This window comes from Seriola lalandi, unplaced genomic scaffold (assembly GCF_002814215.2).
Source record: "Seriola lalandi dorsalis isolate HSWRI2012SDOR001 ecotype SW California unplaced genomic scaffold, Sedor1 jcf7180002054720, whole genome shotgun sequence".
Lineage (NCBI taxonomy): Eukaryota > Metazoa > Chordata > Actinopteri > Carangiformes > Carangidae > Seriola > Seriola lalandi.
In genome coordinates this window covers 296,751-313,680 of record NW_019525273.1, presented here as the reverse complement: position 1 = coordinate 313,680, position 16,930 = coordinate 296,751, and the positions used below count along the sequence as shown (strand labels likewise).

At 43.0% G+C, this 16,930-nt stretch overlaps 2 protein-coding genes across 2 annotated transcripts in view; one reads left to right on the top strand and one right to left on the bottom strand.

The window, feature by feature from the left end:
* LOC111668159 (uncharacterized) overlaps positions 1-3,256 on the bottom strand; it is a 3,525-nt gene extending 269 nt beyond the window's left edge. Inside the window, exons 1-7 of the mRNA XM_023424125.2 lie at positions 3,096-3,256; positions 2,355-2,432; positions 1,679-1,795; positions 634-999; positions 382-545; positions 162-274; positions 6-85 (exon numbers count right to left, since the gene is read on the bottom strand). Coding sequence (XP_023279893.1) covers positions 6-85; positions 162-274; positions 382-545; positions 634-999; positions 1,679-1,795; positions 2,355-2,432; positions 3,096-3,162 — 985 coding nt within the window. The 5' untranslated portion in view covers positions 3,163-3,256. The remainder of the gene's footprint in view (positions 1-5; positions 86-161; positions 275-381; positions 546-633; positions 1,000-1,678; positions 1,796-2,354; positions 2,433-3,095) is intronic.
* Positions 3,257-7,267: 4,011 nt separating this feature from the next.
* On the top strand, positions 7,268-15,933 carry nes (nestin). Its single transcript, XM_023424131.2, has 4 exons — positions 7,268-8,318; positions 9,176-9,300; positions 11,746-11,819; positions 12,450-15,933. Exons 1-4 carry the CDS (start codon positions 7,305-7,307, stop codon positions 15,242-15,244), a joined length of 4,008 nt encoding a protein of 1,335 aa, XP_023279899.2. The 5' UTR covers positions 7,268-7,304; the 3' UTR covers positions 15,245-15,933.
* Positions 15,934-16,930: the final 997 nt, after the last annotated feature.

Sequence of the window (16,930 nt, the reverse complement as noted above, 5' to 3'; positions counted from 1 at the left end):
CTCACTACAGCTCACTGATTTCCATCCTCTGTCTTTGAGAACAGAAATTGCACAGTGATCTTTCTCAGGACGTGCTATCCAGGATCTGAGGGAAAAGCATGACGGTTAGATCAAGACTGATAGATTTCATTATTCAAATTGTTCAGCGATGTGTCTCTTACTCTTTAGTCAGATCACTTCCATCGACCCACTTCCATCTCCCATCTTCAACTCTCAGGCCAATCCAGTATCCTCTGGTTCCAGAACTTACCCAGCTGTGATCAATGATGTATTCCTGAGGACAATGGAGAGACAGTTATCAGAGATATTTAAATACCACAAGTACACTGTGATTTAACTTCATATAGGCTGTCTTTAATGTTTCCACAGTTTTCTCTTTACCTTTTCTTTTTCATCAACTACAACAACCAAATCTGAAGCCTTTCCTCTGCAGTTTTCTTGAGCTTCTCTCCAGTTTTTCTGTTCATCATGAACAGCGTTATTAATGGCATAGCAGCTGGACGTGTAGTTTAGCCATCCAGCCTGACAAGCGTTACAATGTCTTTCTGTAAAAACAGAGACAAACTAATTAGCAAAAATACTGCATAGTGATTGTATTATATTTGGTCACTAATTAAAGTGATCTGAACATACTGTCTCTTTCTATGGGGCAGTAGGCATCAATACTCCACTGAGCTCGAGTGACGTTGAGCTCATTCCACTCTGTCTCCTCCTTCTCTATTTGTTGTGTTAAGTTGTTCCTCTGTGCCTCCAGCTCCTGGTTTTGTGTTTTCAGGTTCTGGTTTTCTTCAGTCAGGTTTTTGAGCTTGCTTTCCGAGACATTATACATTGTTTTCAGCTGGTTTAACTGGACTGTGAGATTGTCCTTGTTTTGCCTCAAGTTTTCATTGTCGGAAATTAGTTCAGTATTGCGTTTTGTCAGGTTGTCATTTTCAGCTAGTAGAGTTGTTTGGTTGTGCTTTAACTGGTCCAGCTGTTTGTCCTGACTGGGTGAAACAACTGTAAAATAAAGATTTGCTCAAGTGATCACAATATTGACATTTGTTTTTGGTATATCAAAGTGATACTCTCAGAAGATTGTTCCTCTCTGTTCTTCATTGTGTTTACTAAAATTGATAAGATCAGCAAATCCCATGAAAAGATTAAAACCAACTATCTGTACGTCCTTCCCTCTATACTTTAGACTCCCTGCTTCTCTCAAAGCCCATTGGTTCCCGCTGAAGATGCAAATCTTTGAATTTTCCCACTTTAGCTTTTAAGTAAACATCACTGAAAACAATGGGTAACAGAATTTGTTGTGAAATTTTTTGAAAGATATGGTTGTGTTAGCGAGATAACAGGCGTACAGTGTATTTGTGATTGATTCTTAAACTATGGTGGCCATTGTTATGAAAGAATATGTTCTTAATAACACTGGCGCTCTTTAGTAAGTATATATATATATATATATATATATATATATATATATATACATGCATACACACAGTACAGACAACACTTGTTATTCGGATCAATTCAGTGTTGCTATAGGTCTTAACATGGGATATATTTCTACATTAATTAACTTAAATTCATAAAAACAATTAGAGCCAGAAACTTAAACTAAAACAGACAATTTTTCTTCAGGGACTGTCTCATGTCTAAGTTCATACATGGTTGGCCTGTTTTGTATACTTACAGTAAATGCAGACGACTATGATGCCTATTATCAAAATGACACAGAGAATGCTCAAAAAACAAGCCACCAGCTGACAGGCGCCACAACTGTTTTTTCCTTTCTTGTATGGCATGAGTCCTGCGGAGACAAATACAATTATAAAAAATTTAGGGGTAGTGAGGGTAAAAGTAAAGGTCATTTATAGGAAAGGATTGCAATAATTTTGCTTGGATAGATCATGGTTCTGACGCAGAGAAATGCGCTTTTAGTGTGAACAGCCGGGCTACTCCGCGTTGCCAGCTAGTCGGACTGGCGGACAATCCAAAAATCCATAAAGGCCATTAGTTACAGATGATCCAAGCCTCTGCCTTGGGAAAGACTTATTAAAAAAAAAAAAAAAAAAGTTCTAATATGGTTTAAACACCATGAATTAGATTAAGGCTTTGTTATAAATTTTCAGTCTTCAAACTCGAACTGAGATTACCCAGATGACAACATCAGGGTTATTGACAAAGCGTTGTTTTTACACACTGAGTAGTAATCATCCTGAAACTAGTTCTCTCTTATCTGTAGTAAAAATGGTAATTTGAAATGGTAAAAGTTGTAATACTGCTAGTACTAGCGGCATTATAAGAAATATTCCTAGTTGCAGTAATACCTGAATGTTGAGCACATAGTCTTTTTTTGTTCAACTTACCATTTGTGTCTGCAGTTTGCTCGGAGGTTTGGCTGTGCACCTTCACTTCATCGTACACAGTTTCCTCCTCATCTTTAGCTGAAAGGTTGAGGAACAGTCAATTACTGTGCAGTCTTACAAATTGTGATTGTGTTTGTCCCAAATTTCAGTATCTTGTAGAATGACAAGTCATTCAGTGTGTGAGCTCTCCACGGAGTTGTATTCTTTAGACTCTTGCAGGGCATTAAAACGGTTAGCTAAAACCTAAGATGATGAAATTCTTCTTCTTCTATTACAGTTTCTTTGTACACTCTCCTGTGGTTTTAGGCAGCTGTGGTCAGTCTGGAATCTCCAGCGCTAAGCAACACTAAGCAAAAAGCTGAGTTTACACTTTATATTTGGTAGCGGCAGATTACAACAATTACATATATGACTTTAATCCTCTACACAATGTAATATTACTTATCAGGTAGGACCCTAAAGCCATTATCATATTACACTTTGAAGTGTTCAGGAAATGGTAACTGAAGAGAAACATCACTGAAATTAAATCTCAATGGGCCATTCCAATGGATTACAATTAGTAGAAGTAAAGTCATTAACAGTTAAACATTGTGTGTCTAGATTTTAACTGTATCAGTTTTCTTTTTTAATTTTTAGCGAACATATTTTCTGGACACCTCAGCTTATTTTTGCCCACTTACTTACTTGCTTGGATTTAACTCTCTGATCAGTAAAAAACAAAAAAACAACTAAACTTACCTTCAGGTGGGGGTTTATTTTTCGGTTTGAATACAACTGAAGCGTAGTTAATTTCCTCCTCTGACATCACTGCAGTTGTTCTCGTAAGTTCTATCTGACTTGAAGACAGAGAAGGGCTACTGTAATTGAACCACGGAGCATCCTAATATGAGAAGTGGTTGCTTCCCCTGTTCAGCTGAATCTGTTGCTCACACCCCTGAAATGAACGACTTCTGCTTTTGGGTGAGAAAGTAATTTGCATCCACGGCTGACTGATTGCAGCCCTTCAAACTGTGTACAGTGCTTTCTTGTATTATGAAAAGATAATTTTCTAATAAAAGACAATATTGCAAATAGTGCACATGCAGGAAAAGGATTACTAATATGGAATGTGGACTTTGGATGTCTGCTTCATGCCGTATCAGGAATCTCAATTCATGCACCATAAGCAAATAAAAAAGAACAAATGACGAACTGCGGGTGGCTTTTAACAGGTTGAAAGACAGCTGGCGTCGTTACCAGAAAACTGCAGGAGCTGCTAAGACAAAACATTTTTCTGATATTATTTTTATCTAACCGTTAACTCTATTCTTAATTCCCCCCAATCTGTATCTCTGGAAGCCTCCTCTGAAGATGGTGACCACTATAGAGCTCTCATCTCACCCCCAACTTGTGACCCGTCCATCTCTGTCCCCTGCTCTGCTGTCTTTAACCACTTTGAACCTGTGTCCCTCTCTTTTTTAGAAAGAGATCGTTGGTTGTATGAAACCCTCAGGTGCTCCTTGCTATTATGAAGCAGTCTGACCTTTTAGTGTGGTACCTGAAAATTTTAAACATGCTGTAGTGCAACCACTGATTAAAAAACCTGGTCATACCCCTCAGCTCTCTCTAATTTCAGGCCTATTTCCAAGCTCCTGTTCCTTTCTAAAATGTAATCATTGTGCTTTTAGACTTAACTGCTGCCTTTGACACAGTGGACCACAATGTTCTCATCTCTTGTCTGGAGCACTGGGTGGTCAGTAATGGTGTAGCACTGGATTGGTTTAGGTACCTACCTGGCTGAAAGAAGTTTTTGTGTCCTCTTCCGTGCCTCTTCCCTGCAGTGTCCCGCAGGGTTCGATTCTGGGGCCCCTTCTTTTTTTCGCTTGCGCCCCCTTGGTCCTATTTTGAGAAAACATGGCATCTCGCTTCACTGTTATGTGGACGACGGTCAAATTTATGCACCCCTGAAGCACAAAGACACGTACTCTGTCAAACCGTTACTAGAGTGTCTCAGCGATCTGTCCACAGCCTGACTGTTGCTTTGTTGTGTGTACACAATAACATGCAACATCTTTTGGGTATGAAGAATTTATCTCCTGAATTCTGATTAAACACACTCATTTTATAGAGTTATGTTTTTTTTAAAAAGGGAAAGTAAAGTTATCAATCAACTCAATCAAATCAATTTCTGATATTACTATATTTTCACTCGTTTGTTTTTATACCTAAATTTTTATTGACATTATTTTGATGCATACCCTCCATAGATGCAAATAGACAAGAACAGTGTCTAAATTAAACAATGAAACATTTAATTTTCACGATCAAAGGACAAGAAACCCAACACCTCATTTTTACTTCATGTGATGAAGCAGAAACACATCAGTCGAGTAAAACAAAAAGAGAAGGAAACAGGAAACAAAAATGGTGCAACACACAGCAACACGCAGCAACCTCACAATGACCGTGCACCTTGACATTCAAAGAGCTCCAAAAAAAGGTTTCCACTCCTTTTCACCTTCTCCTGTTTGTCCTCTGGTTATGTCGGTCAGTCCCTCTGGTAAAATACAAGATTTCATCTCCTTCACAATACATGGATCAAAAGGTATATCCAGACTCAAACCCGCCGATGGAGGAATCCATATCATGACATGGAAGCTGTATAGAAAAGTGTGAAAGTGGGGTGTCGAGTGGCACAGTTGGTTGAGCAGGCGCCCCATATGTAGAGGCTACAGTCCTCACTGCAGTCGGCCTCGGATGGTCCTTTACTGCATGTCATTCCCCCTCTCTCTGCCTCCTAATTTCCTGTCTCCCTCTACTGTGCTATCAATAAAGGCATAAAAAAAAAAAAAAGCCCAAAAAAATATATTGAAAAAAAAAAAGAAAAGTGTGAAAGTTTCCAGATGTGATAGTGGCTCAGGTATCAAATGCTTATGTTTTGATCATATCAACTAACAAATTTTAACTTCCTCTATATGTGACCTGCTGAAGATCTGCACTAGGTTAAAGAATTTGCATAATAAACTGTGGCAGACAGTGTGAAGATTTTGGTTTGAGTTTGGTTTGAATGACACAAGAGCAGATTCAGCTGGTGAGGCAGATATCTGTACACTGATAGGGTTGTTAATGTACAGCGAATGAATATTTCTGGTTGGACTGGTGCATGTTTTTGTAAAGCTGCAGCCAGTATTTTTTATACTACAAGATTATATTTTTTTAATATTTAGTATTATTCAGTGTTCTTCTAAGTGCTAAGCAGAAGTTTGTTTTTCCACAAATATATTCTTGGTGTCACGGGCCTGTGAAACCTTCAGAGCAACATGGGACACTTAAAAAAAAAAAAAATTAAATAGATGCACAAGTAATAAAAGCAGATCTTCATAAGAGCTTTTATATTGCTTGTCCGTGTGGTGCCTCTTTTTCAGAGGCAGAGGAAAGTTTTAAATCTTGTCGATTTCATTGAGGCCTCTGGGGAAAGCTTTCCTCAAAAGTATTTGAGCTTCTTAAATATTTCTCATTATGGCAGATTAGGCAGCCTCATTTCTGTCTGGTTGTAGGACATCCTTTACAAGCCCTACGTTTCCGTGAGACTGATATAAACGTGGAGGTCAAATTTCGAACAATAAAGGAAACTTCTTCTTCTTCTAAGTTATTTGATACCTCTTGTAGAGTTCATTACACCTTTCCTCTGTTACATGTATGTATGTCTTTAGGGTAGGATGCAGTTAGCGATGGGTACTGGGGAATACTAGGTAATGGCAAGCTGCTGCAGTGTTGTGAGATGTCCACTAGGTGGAGAAGGGGAAGTCAAAAGTATATCTCTCCCTGGCATCACAGTGTACCCATACTTACAGTGCAAAACTTATAAAATATATGTTTTGTTTTGTTTTTTTATTATTGTGAGTAAGATTTGTGTCGTTCATTCCCTCCACTCTGCAGTTACTTTTTCTTGAGGTTTTCGGTGTTGACATGTTTATAGAATCACACTTTGCATTATTCGGTCTAATCATTAACCAACTCTCCTAAATGCAGTTTCCAAACATGAAGCAGAGCACAGGTGAAACTCTGAGGGATTCATTTAGAGGGAAATTCTGAGCAGCTTGACACACAGCTCATGACTGTCATATACAGTTGTCCCAGTCTTGATGTCTTACATGTAACAACTAAAGTTACTGTTTTTCCAAAAACCACAAGTCAGAGGAAAATGGTTTTTGTCACATTACGAGAACAGGTCTGTGTCTTTTCAGTAGGAGGCCACTTTGCTGAATTTCAGTGTGATTTTATTCCATTATTTTCACTAGATAAAATTAAGCTTCTGATGCTTTAGTTTTTCTGCAGCTGACATTACTTTCAGCAAAAGAATGTTGTAAACTGTTGAGTAACTCGTAAGTTGGTGAGTTATCAATCTGAAGTGTTTTATCACTTGTCCCTATTTTCACTTTCATTGTTGTGTTTTTTTTTAATACCACTTGACTTCCCCTAAATACTTTTCTTTCATTCAGAACGCTGTAGCCGGAGGCCGAACTAAGACACCAGTTCACAAATTTCTGCACTGGTTTCCAGTTTGTCATACAACTGAGTTCTAATAACTGTTGTCTTTAACTTACCCACTGTTATCTATAAATATAGATAACATCAACTGTGTGGGTGCTACTCTTGTGTCTTTCCTCCTGGGCTTCCTGTCATAGATGTAAAATCCTTCTCCCTCTGACTAAACTGGAAAAAGTACCAGTGGTGAAAGAGTTAACCTTGGAGATTACATCACTCCCTCCCTCTGCCCTTTCCCATCTCTTTCAGCCCTCCTACTCCACCCCTCCGTCTCGTCTCATCTCATCTCTCCCTCATCCCGCTGCCTCCCTCTCCATCCCTTCTCATCCCCTCTCTCCTCCCTCTCCGGGCTTCAGTCTCCTCCCTCTGCATCCCTCCTCCCCTGCTGTCCATGTGTCCAGCCCCTTCATTAACTCCAGTATGAAAGGGAAGCCTATTGCTGGCAGTCACAGTACCAGATCCTCACAGGAGCCTCACGCTCACGAGAAAACTCCCCCACCCACACACACCCTGACTCAGGCCTGGACTGGGAGATACACTTGGCTGCCAAATCATAATCAGCGCACCTCTGAGCGAGGCCTCGGTTTGCCAAACCTCTCAGACATGGAGCTCCACAGTGTGCATAAAACCTTCCACCACAGCCACCTGGGTGAGGAGAAGCACCAGATGCTGAACTTGAACCGACGCCTGGAGACCTATCTGAATCGGGTCAAACTCCTGGAGGAGGAAAACTTGCTGCTCGCGCAGGAGATCCAAGCTCTGAGACGCAGCGGTCACGGAGCTTCGACACGCAGGAAGGGCTTGGAGGAAGAGCTGCGGCAAACAAGGCTGGAGTTGGATGCAGCCTGGACGGACAGGGTCCACACAGAGCTGGAGGTCGGCCGGCTGACCCAGGAGTTCCAAGCCCTGGACCTGCAGAGACAGAGGGAGGCTCAAGCCCACGTCAAGGCCAAGACAATGGCGGAGCAAAGCAGGAAGGTGCTGGAGGAGGAACAGAGAGCACAGATCTGGCTGAGAGAGAAGGTCAGTCATCTGGAGCATGAGATGAGGCTCCTAATTCAAACCCATCAGGAGGATGTGGCCCACTTGGAGGCCACATTGAGCCATTCCAGAGCCGCAGTGCCACCCACACGGGCTCAGAGGGGCAACCAGGCACCGAACCTCCTAGAGCTGGGGCAGGAGTACTCCCAGAGGGCCACCAGAGCATGGCAGGAGGCAGCAGAGGCCTATCAGGGCCAGTTAGCTCAGCTAGAGGAGTCGCTCAACCAGGCCAGAGGCCGTTTGACCCAAGTGGGCCAGGAGAAGAGTGAAAGCCAGCTGAGGCTCCGAGCCCTGGAGAAGGAGATCGCCTCAGCTCAGGATGTCAGGCTGCATCTGGAGAAGAGCGCATCCCAACAGAGAAACAAACACAGTCAGGAGATCCAACAGCTCCAGGTGAGTGTGATTATCAAACCTGTCAACATCCTTTTATGAAGCATTATTGATCAAAATATCACATTTCAGCAGTTAATTGATTAAATGTTCACTCTAAAAATTAATTAATTGTAACGAATGAATGAAATAATGATCACGACAGATTCATTTAGTGTCAATTGATCATTTCTGTGTTATGATAGAAATTAGTATAAATGTTTCTGCAAGGCCGTCTCTTAGTGTCAGCTTTTTTTTTTTTTTTTGCAGAAGCTGTCAAAAATAATTTAGCAACCTCTGTCTTGTGAGAAAACAATCCCCCACTCTGTCCTCTGTTTGCTGTCTGTCACATATGACTGGTCAAGTCTTCACCAGAAGATCCTTTTTGTTTCTAACTACAATGTCCACATGAACAATTTTTTCGATTTCTCATTTCCTGGCAAATATTCGTGCTCTTTAGAAAGATGCCAGATGTCGCACTGAAGACTTCTAGGAGCATTTATTATATTGCATATTCTGATGCAATGAAAAGATTTGGGTCTGAAAGGGAAAAGGGAACAACATATACATATAAATAACATATTGGTTCTGTTGGGATTAGTTCTGGGTCGCTCTGAGGTGAAGCACCAAAATCAAGTGTGTGGTCCTGGAGGATTAGTAACAAGTTTGCATCAGCTGTCAAACAGCAAACCAGAGTCTCAGACATTAAGCAAATGTGTTATAACACTGGTCAGACATGTTCCTCTTACCATCATTTGAACAAACCCCAGAGCATGACAAACAGTGGAAGAAAGGATGTGTATTCCCTTTTATAAACTACAATGTGAGAAAGCCTTTTTTTTAACTGCTTCCTCTTCCTGTTTGGCTTCCTGTTTTGGCAGGCACACATAGAGGGCCTGGAGGCGGAGAAAGAGGAGGTGGGCCAGCAGATCGACCACCTCCTCCTGGAGAACCGAGGCCTGCTGCAGCTGAAGATGTCTCTGGGTCTGGAGGTAGCGACGTACAGGTACGCTGCGCCCGCCAGCTGCTTTTCTGCTACACCTGTTGATCCTGTTTAGGCTTAAGGGGCTGGTGGTGCCTACACCCTGCATGAGCTTTTCCAAGATGCCTTCAGTATCTCTGCCCCTGTAGATTCAGAATTATTGATCCAGGCCTGATCAGTAAGAACATACATAAGTCCATCCTGAATGTCATTCTCCCATTTGTTCATATTCCAGAAGAAAACAGAAAAGAGAATCTTTATCAATCTCATACCTGTGCATTAGTTATGGTGCTGCACATTAGACATATTTAGCCTAGCTTAGCATAAGGTAAAAAAAAAAAGAAAAATTGCACACAAACACAAATCTATTGGTTTCAGAGGGAATTATGTGTCAGAGCCGTTCTTGATTTTCTCTGGGGAAATATTCACACATCCAACTATCTCAGATAAAGGTGTGTTGAGTGTCACTTGAGTCTTGAGAAAAGAAGATCCTGCTCAGCATCACAGTTATATTGATCATACCAACGTTTCGGTCCCTCTACACCTCTGTCAAACTGTCACTATACGATCAATAAACTGTGAGATCGGTGATCAGTGTGCAGGATATTATTTTCTCAAGACTCTTACGCTATTACTGGTATTTCAACAGAAGTCTTATTCGATTGTGCAACACAAAAGGTTGATTTGCTTCAATTCGGATTGCACTGTTTCTGCGAACTAATTTCACCGTATCAGATGTAGATGCTTGCAACACGTCCACCACACGTTGCATTTTTGCTCAGTTACTTCACTGCACTGCAATAAACTGTATCTCTTGCCCTCTAAAATCAGGGGGGGTGAGTAGAGTCGGCTGTAAATAATGAAGCCTATCCAGTCACAGCCAAATGCATTTATTGACTGTCTACTAACACGACAGCTGCATTCTGCTCCTCTAGCATTTCCATCAAAGATATTGTGATCAATGGCTGAAAAATGGCCATTCTATTATGATTATTGATCGACGGAGATACGTTTTTTTGTTCCGGCCTTTGTGGTGACTGTTTGTGACACGATGGTCTGTCACGCTTCAGGGAAAAAGGGGAAACTGTGGCTGCACACTCTGATGTAAATGCACAACAACTTCACATGGAGGATGATGATCTAAGGAACTAACCCGATGTCAGACAGATAGGTGATGAATACTACAGTTAATTTTGATTTTAACATGCCCAAAGACGCTTGAGCACTCACGCTTTCACGGGAGCTGACTAAAACCGATTTTCAACAACATCTTTTTACTTTAACCACTGTGAAGAAAACGATTCGCTCACAGTCACAATCACGTGGCGATCCTTCGTGCTCAGCTAACTTTTAGTCGCAGCCTCCTTTGTATCTAGCTTCAACGGTGTCCGATTACAACATGTAAATATGACATAATTTAAAGAAGAAGAACTATCATCCATCGTAGGGTGTGGCTTAAAAAAAATCCAGTTCCAGGAACTCAAGTTCATTAAATGAAATGAATGCCTGTGTATGTTCCTTTAGTGGAAATGATATAAGTATCACATATTAAATAATCAAATACAAGTTATGTGAAGCTCGCACGCCTCAGGGTCAGATTTGGTTCCACAAATCCTAATGGTGCGTCCGGCTCAGCTATCATCACCACCACGTCGGCTCTGATTTAGGGGATTAGTTTAACCTATTCAAACGCTGCTGCTCACTAACAGCGCAGATGAACAGCCTTCCACCCATCGGCGAGAGAAGCTGACAAATAAAGAGCCGTCCGGACTAAAGGTCATCTCATTGAGACAGCAGCCTCTGTTGTCCTCAGACAGACTAACTTATCCATTATGGAGTTCTATGGTGGCGTCTCCTCGCTCCGGCCCCCACCTCCTCAAAATATTGACCCTCTCCCTTTAGTGAAGAGCTACCGATTTATGAGCTATGGGAGTCTAGAATAACAGGCAGAGGGGAACGGGATGGGGGGATGGGGGGATGGGAGGGACAGGGGGGACATAACTAGAGGACAAATTTCAATGTCATTCACTGCACATGAAACTGTTCTTATACCCAGATGTTGTGTAGTTCAGGATCTTGTAAAGAAATGCAGATGGAGTTAATATGCTAAACATGCAGCTAATTATAAGAGTATGTGTTGGAATGGAGACTGGTGCGGTCGCAGTGGTATTAGTGCTGCATGGGCTGCTCATAATATCTGCTGTCATTATGTGTGTGTGTGTGTGTGTGTGTGTGTGAGGAATTGATGGCAGAGGTTTGTGTGCTGCAGATGGCTCCTCAATGGCGAGGCCTTTCCTTCATTACCATAACAACAGACCTCAGTCTGTTCCTGCTGCTCGAGAGCAACAAAAGTCTCCCCTTCGCTCCCACCTCTCCGTGTGCTCATCCGGATCCTAAACGTCACTATATTCACACGTCTCTCCGTAACTTCAGGATGTAACCTGTTTCTGTTGTTGTCTGTCTCTGCAGAGCTTTACTGGACAGTGAGAGCATCGGGGGAGACGTCTCTTTGTCAAATCAGCCAAGAAACATTTCCATCACAGGTAATCAAATAAACAAACAATAACCACACATCAGCACCGTGTCAGTGGCTGCAGTGATTTACCATGTTGCATAAATCCCGTCCTTTATTTCCATTCTCACCCTTTGTAAAGGTGTAATATCACTCTGTCTAACTAAAAGCCCCTCAGAGTGGGGGACATGTTTGATATAATTTGTAATCGCATTAGTTTAACTAGAGAGTGGTGGAGGTGGAGGGGCGAGCCCGGCTGACGGGGGGCTGAGCCAGGCACTTTGGGTCCTGTAATTCAAGCCACCTAAGAGAATCCCCGAAAGGTTATTGAGCCATATGGCTTTGCTTTCCGGTAACTTAGACAGCGCTGAAAGGAAATGACAATCAATATCTCCCCATTACTGTCCAAACTCCTTTGAGAACATACGTTTTAATAATGCACAGTATCTATGTCGCCTGAAGATTACTAGGGATTATTTGAAGCACGAGTCAGCACTGTGTGGAGATATCAAATATCTTAGCATACAGTACATTTGACAGCACTGTTACAAAGATACGGTTGGTTTCATTTAAACCCAGTGTATTCAGACATCAGTGCAAGTCAATATTGCAGTAGATCAGTTCATTGTGTATTCATGAGCTCTACTCTTTTCCTCCACAGATGCAGTGTTCTGTCCTCGGGGGGTTAAAAAGAATTACCCAACGCAGCTGTCTGCTACCCACAAGACTACTTCCCTTTTATCTCTCCGCACCATAACAGCAACAGCACCAATGACAATACCTGCAACATCGCTCTGCAATAGAAAACCTGTAACTTTCAACGAAACTCCCGAGATTCTACGGAAACCTGCGGCGGCAGAGCCAGCAAAGTCAGCAACATGGGAGACTCCTTATCCTAAAATACTGCAGGATGGCGCTGTTGAAAATTTCAGACCACAGGAGGTTCATGAGAAAGTCACCTACGCTGAGCCTCTGTCGCCTCCTAATGAGCAGGAGGCTTTTGCTCCAACGACATCAGGGACCAAAGAAGGTGAAGATGATGAAACTCGAGATGAAACAGTTATGGAGTCAGTTGTTGGTTATGAGGTCAAGTCCGGCCACAGCAGCGAGCCAGCCTTCAATGAAATTAGCCACCAACAGTTTACATCACCCAACCTTACACCACACCACATCAACGTGACAGAGCGGCCCTGTGTTTTCCCGGATCAATCTGATAATGATGTGTCTATTGACGGCGCTGCTGAAAAGGAAGACGTGCAACAGCCAAGTGCTCCGATTGATGCGCTGGCAAGTGAAGAGTGTGCAGGCGAAGCAGCAGAGCACGCCCGAGTGGAGAGCTCAGATTCTGAAACAGAGGCAGTGCTCGAACCAACCTTTGGATCCAGGACGAGCAGTCCAGTGTCCGAATGTGAGAATGCAGAAAGTGTGTTCAACCAATTTACAGATTTCAGCCGAGATGAAAACGGCTCAAATGAAGATGCAGTTGAGATAACACCAGAATTAAACTCTTCTATGGTAGGAACAAATGAGACAGATGTTGAGGAGAAGTTGTACCCTGATGGAGAGGAGATGGATACGTGGGATAGTGTAATTGAAAGGAAGGTTGAGCTGAAGACCGACGATGGCATCGAAGAAGAAGCAAAAAGACAACATGCTGAACCCGAGGAAGACATTTCAGCAAGAGAAGTGGAGCATGAAAAGAGAGAAATTAGCCACGACAATGTGGCCTCCTCAGTGATGGACACACAAGTTGATGATGACGGAGAGAGATCTGCATTATACCAAGAGAACGTACCGCCTCCTGACAATGAAGAAGAAGAAGATGATGATGATGATGAAGAGGAGGACTCTCAAAATGTCTGTGTGTCATGGAGGACCGAGTTGGAGAGCGACAGCTATGCTCAGGACAACACCCTCGCTGACACTCGTCCTCTGATCCGATACAAAAGCGACGAGACCGACGCCAACACTCAGGCATCGCACATGGAGGAGAGTGAGTCCAGCGAGGGAGACCAGGAAAAGAAGATGGCAGAGACGGGAAGTGACGTGTGGAGCGAAGGCAAGTCAAAGAAATTTGGAACCATGGAAGATCTGTGCGAGGAAGTTGAAGCAGAAGTACTGGATGACGAATTTGACCTGGGATATGCTCAAATTGAGGACAGGGTCATTGGCCAGAGTGTGACTGTGAGTGAGCATGCTACGCCGATGAACGAGGAAGAAATAGCAGAAGAAATGATCAAGAAAGTCAGTAATGGATATTCAGACGAAGAGACCGAAGAACTGTCCGAACCCGCAGCAGACGTAGACTACGGCGAGGAGTTGGACACGGACAGACTTGTGGAGCAGGAACTGGAGAACCTATCCACAGACAGCTACAGTGCTCGCTTCGCGCAGCAGCAGCAGGTGGGTGAGAGCGAGTCTGCCGAGGAAACGACAGAGCAAGAAGAGGCCGGACGAATAAAAACAGAAGACAAGTCTTTCTGTGCAGAGTCTGGACTGTGGGAAAACGGCAAACTTGTATCTTCCTCTGCAACAATAGATCAGCCTCATGAGAACTGGTATTTCAGTAACTCATCAGTGGTAATGACTCACACAGACACTCTCGCTTATAAGAAGGTCCAGCAAGAGAAAAGAGAGGAAGTGGATGAACACAATGTCTCCACGGTGACGCATGCTGATGTAACAGAAGATTGCTCCGGCATGAGTGATGTCCCCAGCAGGCCTGATATGGAGGAAATCGACAACTCGCAGGAACCGAACTCCGCGTGGCAAGAAAACACGCAGGATGTGGCCGCCCCCGCCGAGGTGGTAAACGTCGTACCCGAAGAGACAGCCGACTCTCAGGAACATCCCACTGAGGAAGCTGTAGACTGTCAGGCATTTCCTGATGCTCCGGAAACAGCTGAATGGGAAGTCCTGGAGAACCCAAGTGAAGAATTTGAAATCGGAGATCAAATTGAACATGATCCAAAATGTGATAACGCGCCTGACTCGGCTGAAACCTGCCTCCATGATGACGGAGGCTCTGATGAAGGTGTCATGATGTGTAAAGAGGAAACCCTTGAGATTTCACCTGACAGTGCACCTGATGAAAACGATATCTTCGCGGTGAAGGACTCTGGTATAAAGAATGATTTCTGGGTGTCCTCCCTAGAGACCGGCGCCGCCTATCAACCAGATGACGCGTGTAACGAAGCAGCCGAACAGACCAATCAAGATCTAGGTTTTGGCGACAACCTAGTTTGGGGGAATTCAGACGACCCGAATGTGGTTAATGGGAACACCAGGGTGGACACTGACCCGTCTAAAGCCCTGGCTGCTAAAGCGGAGCAGGCACAGATGCGTTCCGAGGTGAAGCAGCTGTTGTGTAGAAATGTCGTAGACGGGGAGTTGGTCCACTCCGAGGAGTCTGACGTCGAGGGTGAATCCTGGTCGTCCGGGGAGGAAACGGTATAAAAAGTTGAGACCAGTTTTAGATAAACCACTTTTAGACCTTTTCAGTGTTAGTCTGAGGAAACTTCTGTTTTCCATAGAAATGCATTTACTACCAAAACCAAAGTCGTGCCTTGGTGCGCACCTCAACGACGCGAACCACCAATGTGCCAATTCTATCTGTAAGGACACTGAGCTCTCGCCTTGTTTTCTTAAAGTGACACATTTGACTAACCTTTCTTTCTGTCTTCCTCCTAATTGTTCAGCCCTTTTTCAGTGTGCATGTGGGAGAGGGTTGGGAGTTTGTTGCATGCAGGAACAGCATGGGGAGAGAACAAAGAATGTCATTTGAAAGTCAAAGCGTTTATTGATTGCTGTCTAATCTGATTTTACTGACTGATGGGAATCAATGAGACCAGAGGGGTAGAATTCCTTGTAGAGTGTTTCTGCTAGTGAGTTATCTCATTTCACTGGACAACAGCTGACTCACCTCTGCATGTTTTACATGTGACACAATGAATGAATGGTTGGTTGTAAAAAGGTTTATATTCAAAATGACCGACTTAAAGAAGCAAATGTTTTTGTTTCTGTTTGATTGATCTGAAGACGGAGGAGAGAAGAAAAGTAAATCGGTTTCACTTTTTATTTCTGTCCTTAAAGTTTTTCCTGCGGTACAATTACAGTCCAAAATAAACTGTAGATTACGTAATACACTCTGAGTCTCTTTGTTGTTGTACCTTGTTGACTCGTTTTCCTTCATACTACACGTCACATACTGACATCACCAAAGTAGGTGTAAACAAAATATTTTTTCAAATTCAGTCCAATTTTATTCCAAATGTTTCATTCAGGCCACGTCACACTGGGGTTGTCCTCTGGAAATCAATTAGATTCCACTGATCACTAATACAACTCACTGTTCATTTGGATGGAAGAGTTCATGGGGATTTGTTATTAGCATCCTGTTAGCTTTACTTTAGCAAATAAAAATACTGGCAAATCAGTGAGAGCCTGAACCCATTAACTCTTACAGTCTTATACACAAGAACTTTGCTTTAGGTCAAAGGTGAAAATCTTAATTTTACAGGTGTTAAATGTTCTAATAATTTCCTACAAGTCTCCGGGGAAGAACTATATATTATGTTAATTATAGGGGAAAATACAGACGTGTTCAATTAGTGTGCTTGAGTTTGTGAAAGGTGTCTGTAAGTAAGATACAATTTAGTATTTATGGAGAGTAAAGGTTCCAGTGTAATTCACTTGGAGGTTTAAATGGAGTTATTCTTTAAAATATTTATATTTTCTCTACAACAGGCACCAAAATTACAAAGCTCTTTCCAGGGCCGGCCTCTAAAACTATAAACCTTCTGCAGTTGCATCGTTAAGACGAGGTGAAGAAACCAGCTGCTCGCTGCCTTCCAGCAACAACCATCCCTGTTTCCTCTGGGGGTTTACATTGAGGAAGGCTGTGAAGCTCTGTGTGTGTGTCTGTGTCTGTGTTTGTGTGTGTGTCTGTGACTTGGCAACATCCCAGCTTCACTGACCTCAAAGCAGGCGAGCTAACAAAGCAGCGCCGGGGCCCTCCACAAGCAGACCGCCATCCCATGAGACGGTCAAGGCAAAAGAGCCAGAGAGGGAACAATGTGTGACCTCAGCTCCTCTCCTTCCCGCTCTCACCCTCCCCACTTCCTCCGCCACCCCCCCACCCCC

What these genes read in the sequence shown, in the direction of transcription:
- nes (XM_023424131.2), top strand. Translation starts at nt 7,305, where the DNA reads ATGAAAGGGAAGCCTATTGCTGGCAGTCACAGTACCAGATCCTCACAG. An exon ending in AGGAGATCCAACAGCTCCAG is followed by an intron (nt 8,319 to 9,175) that starts GTGAGTGTGATT and finishes CTGTTTTGGCAG; the next exon opens with GCACACATAGAGGGCCTGGA. An exon ending in CTGGAGGTAGCGACGTACAG is followed by an intron (nt 9,301 to 11,745) that starts GTACGCTGCGCC and finishes CTGTCTCTGCAG; the next exon opens with AGCTTTACTGGACAGTGAGA.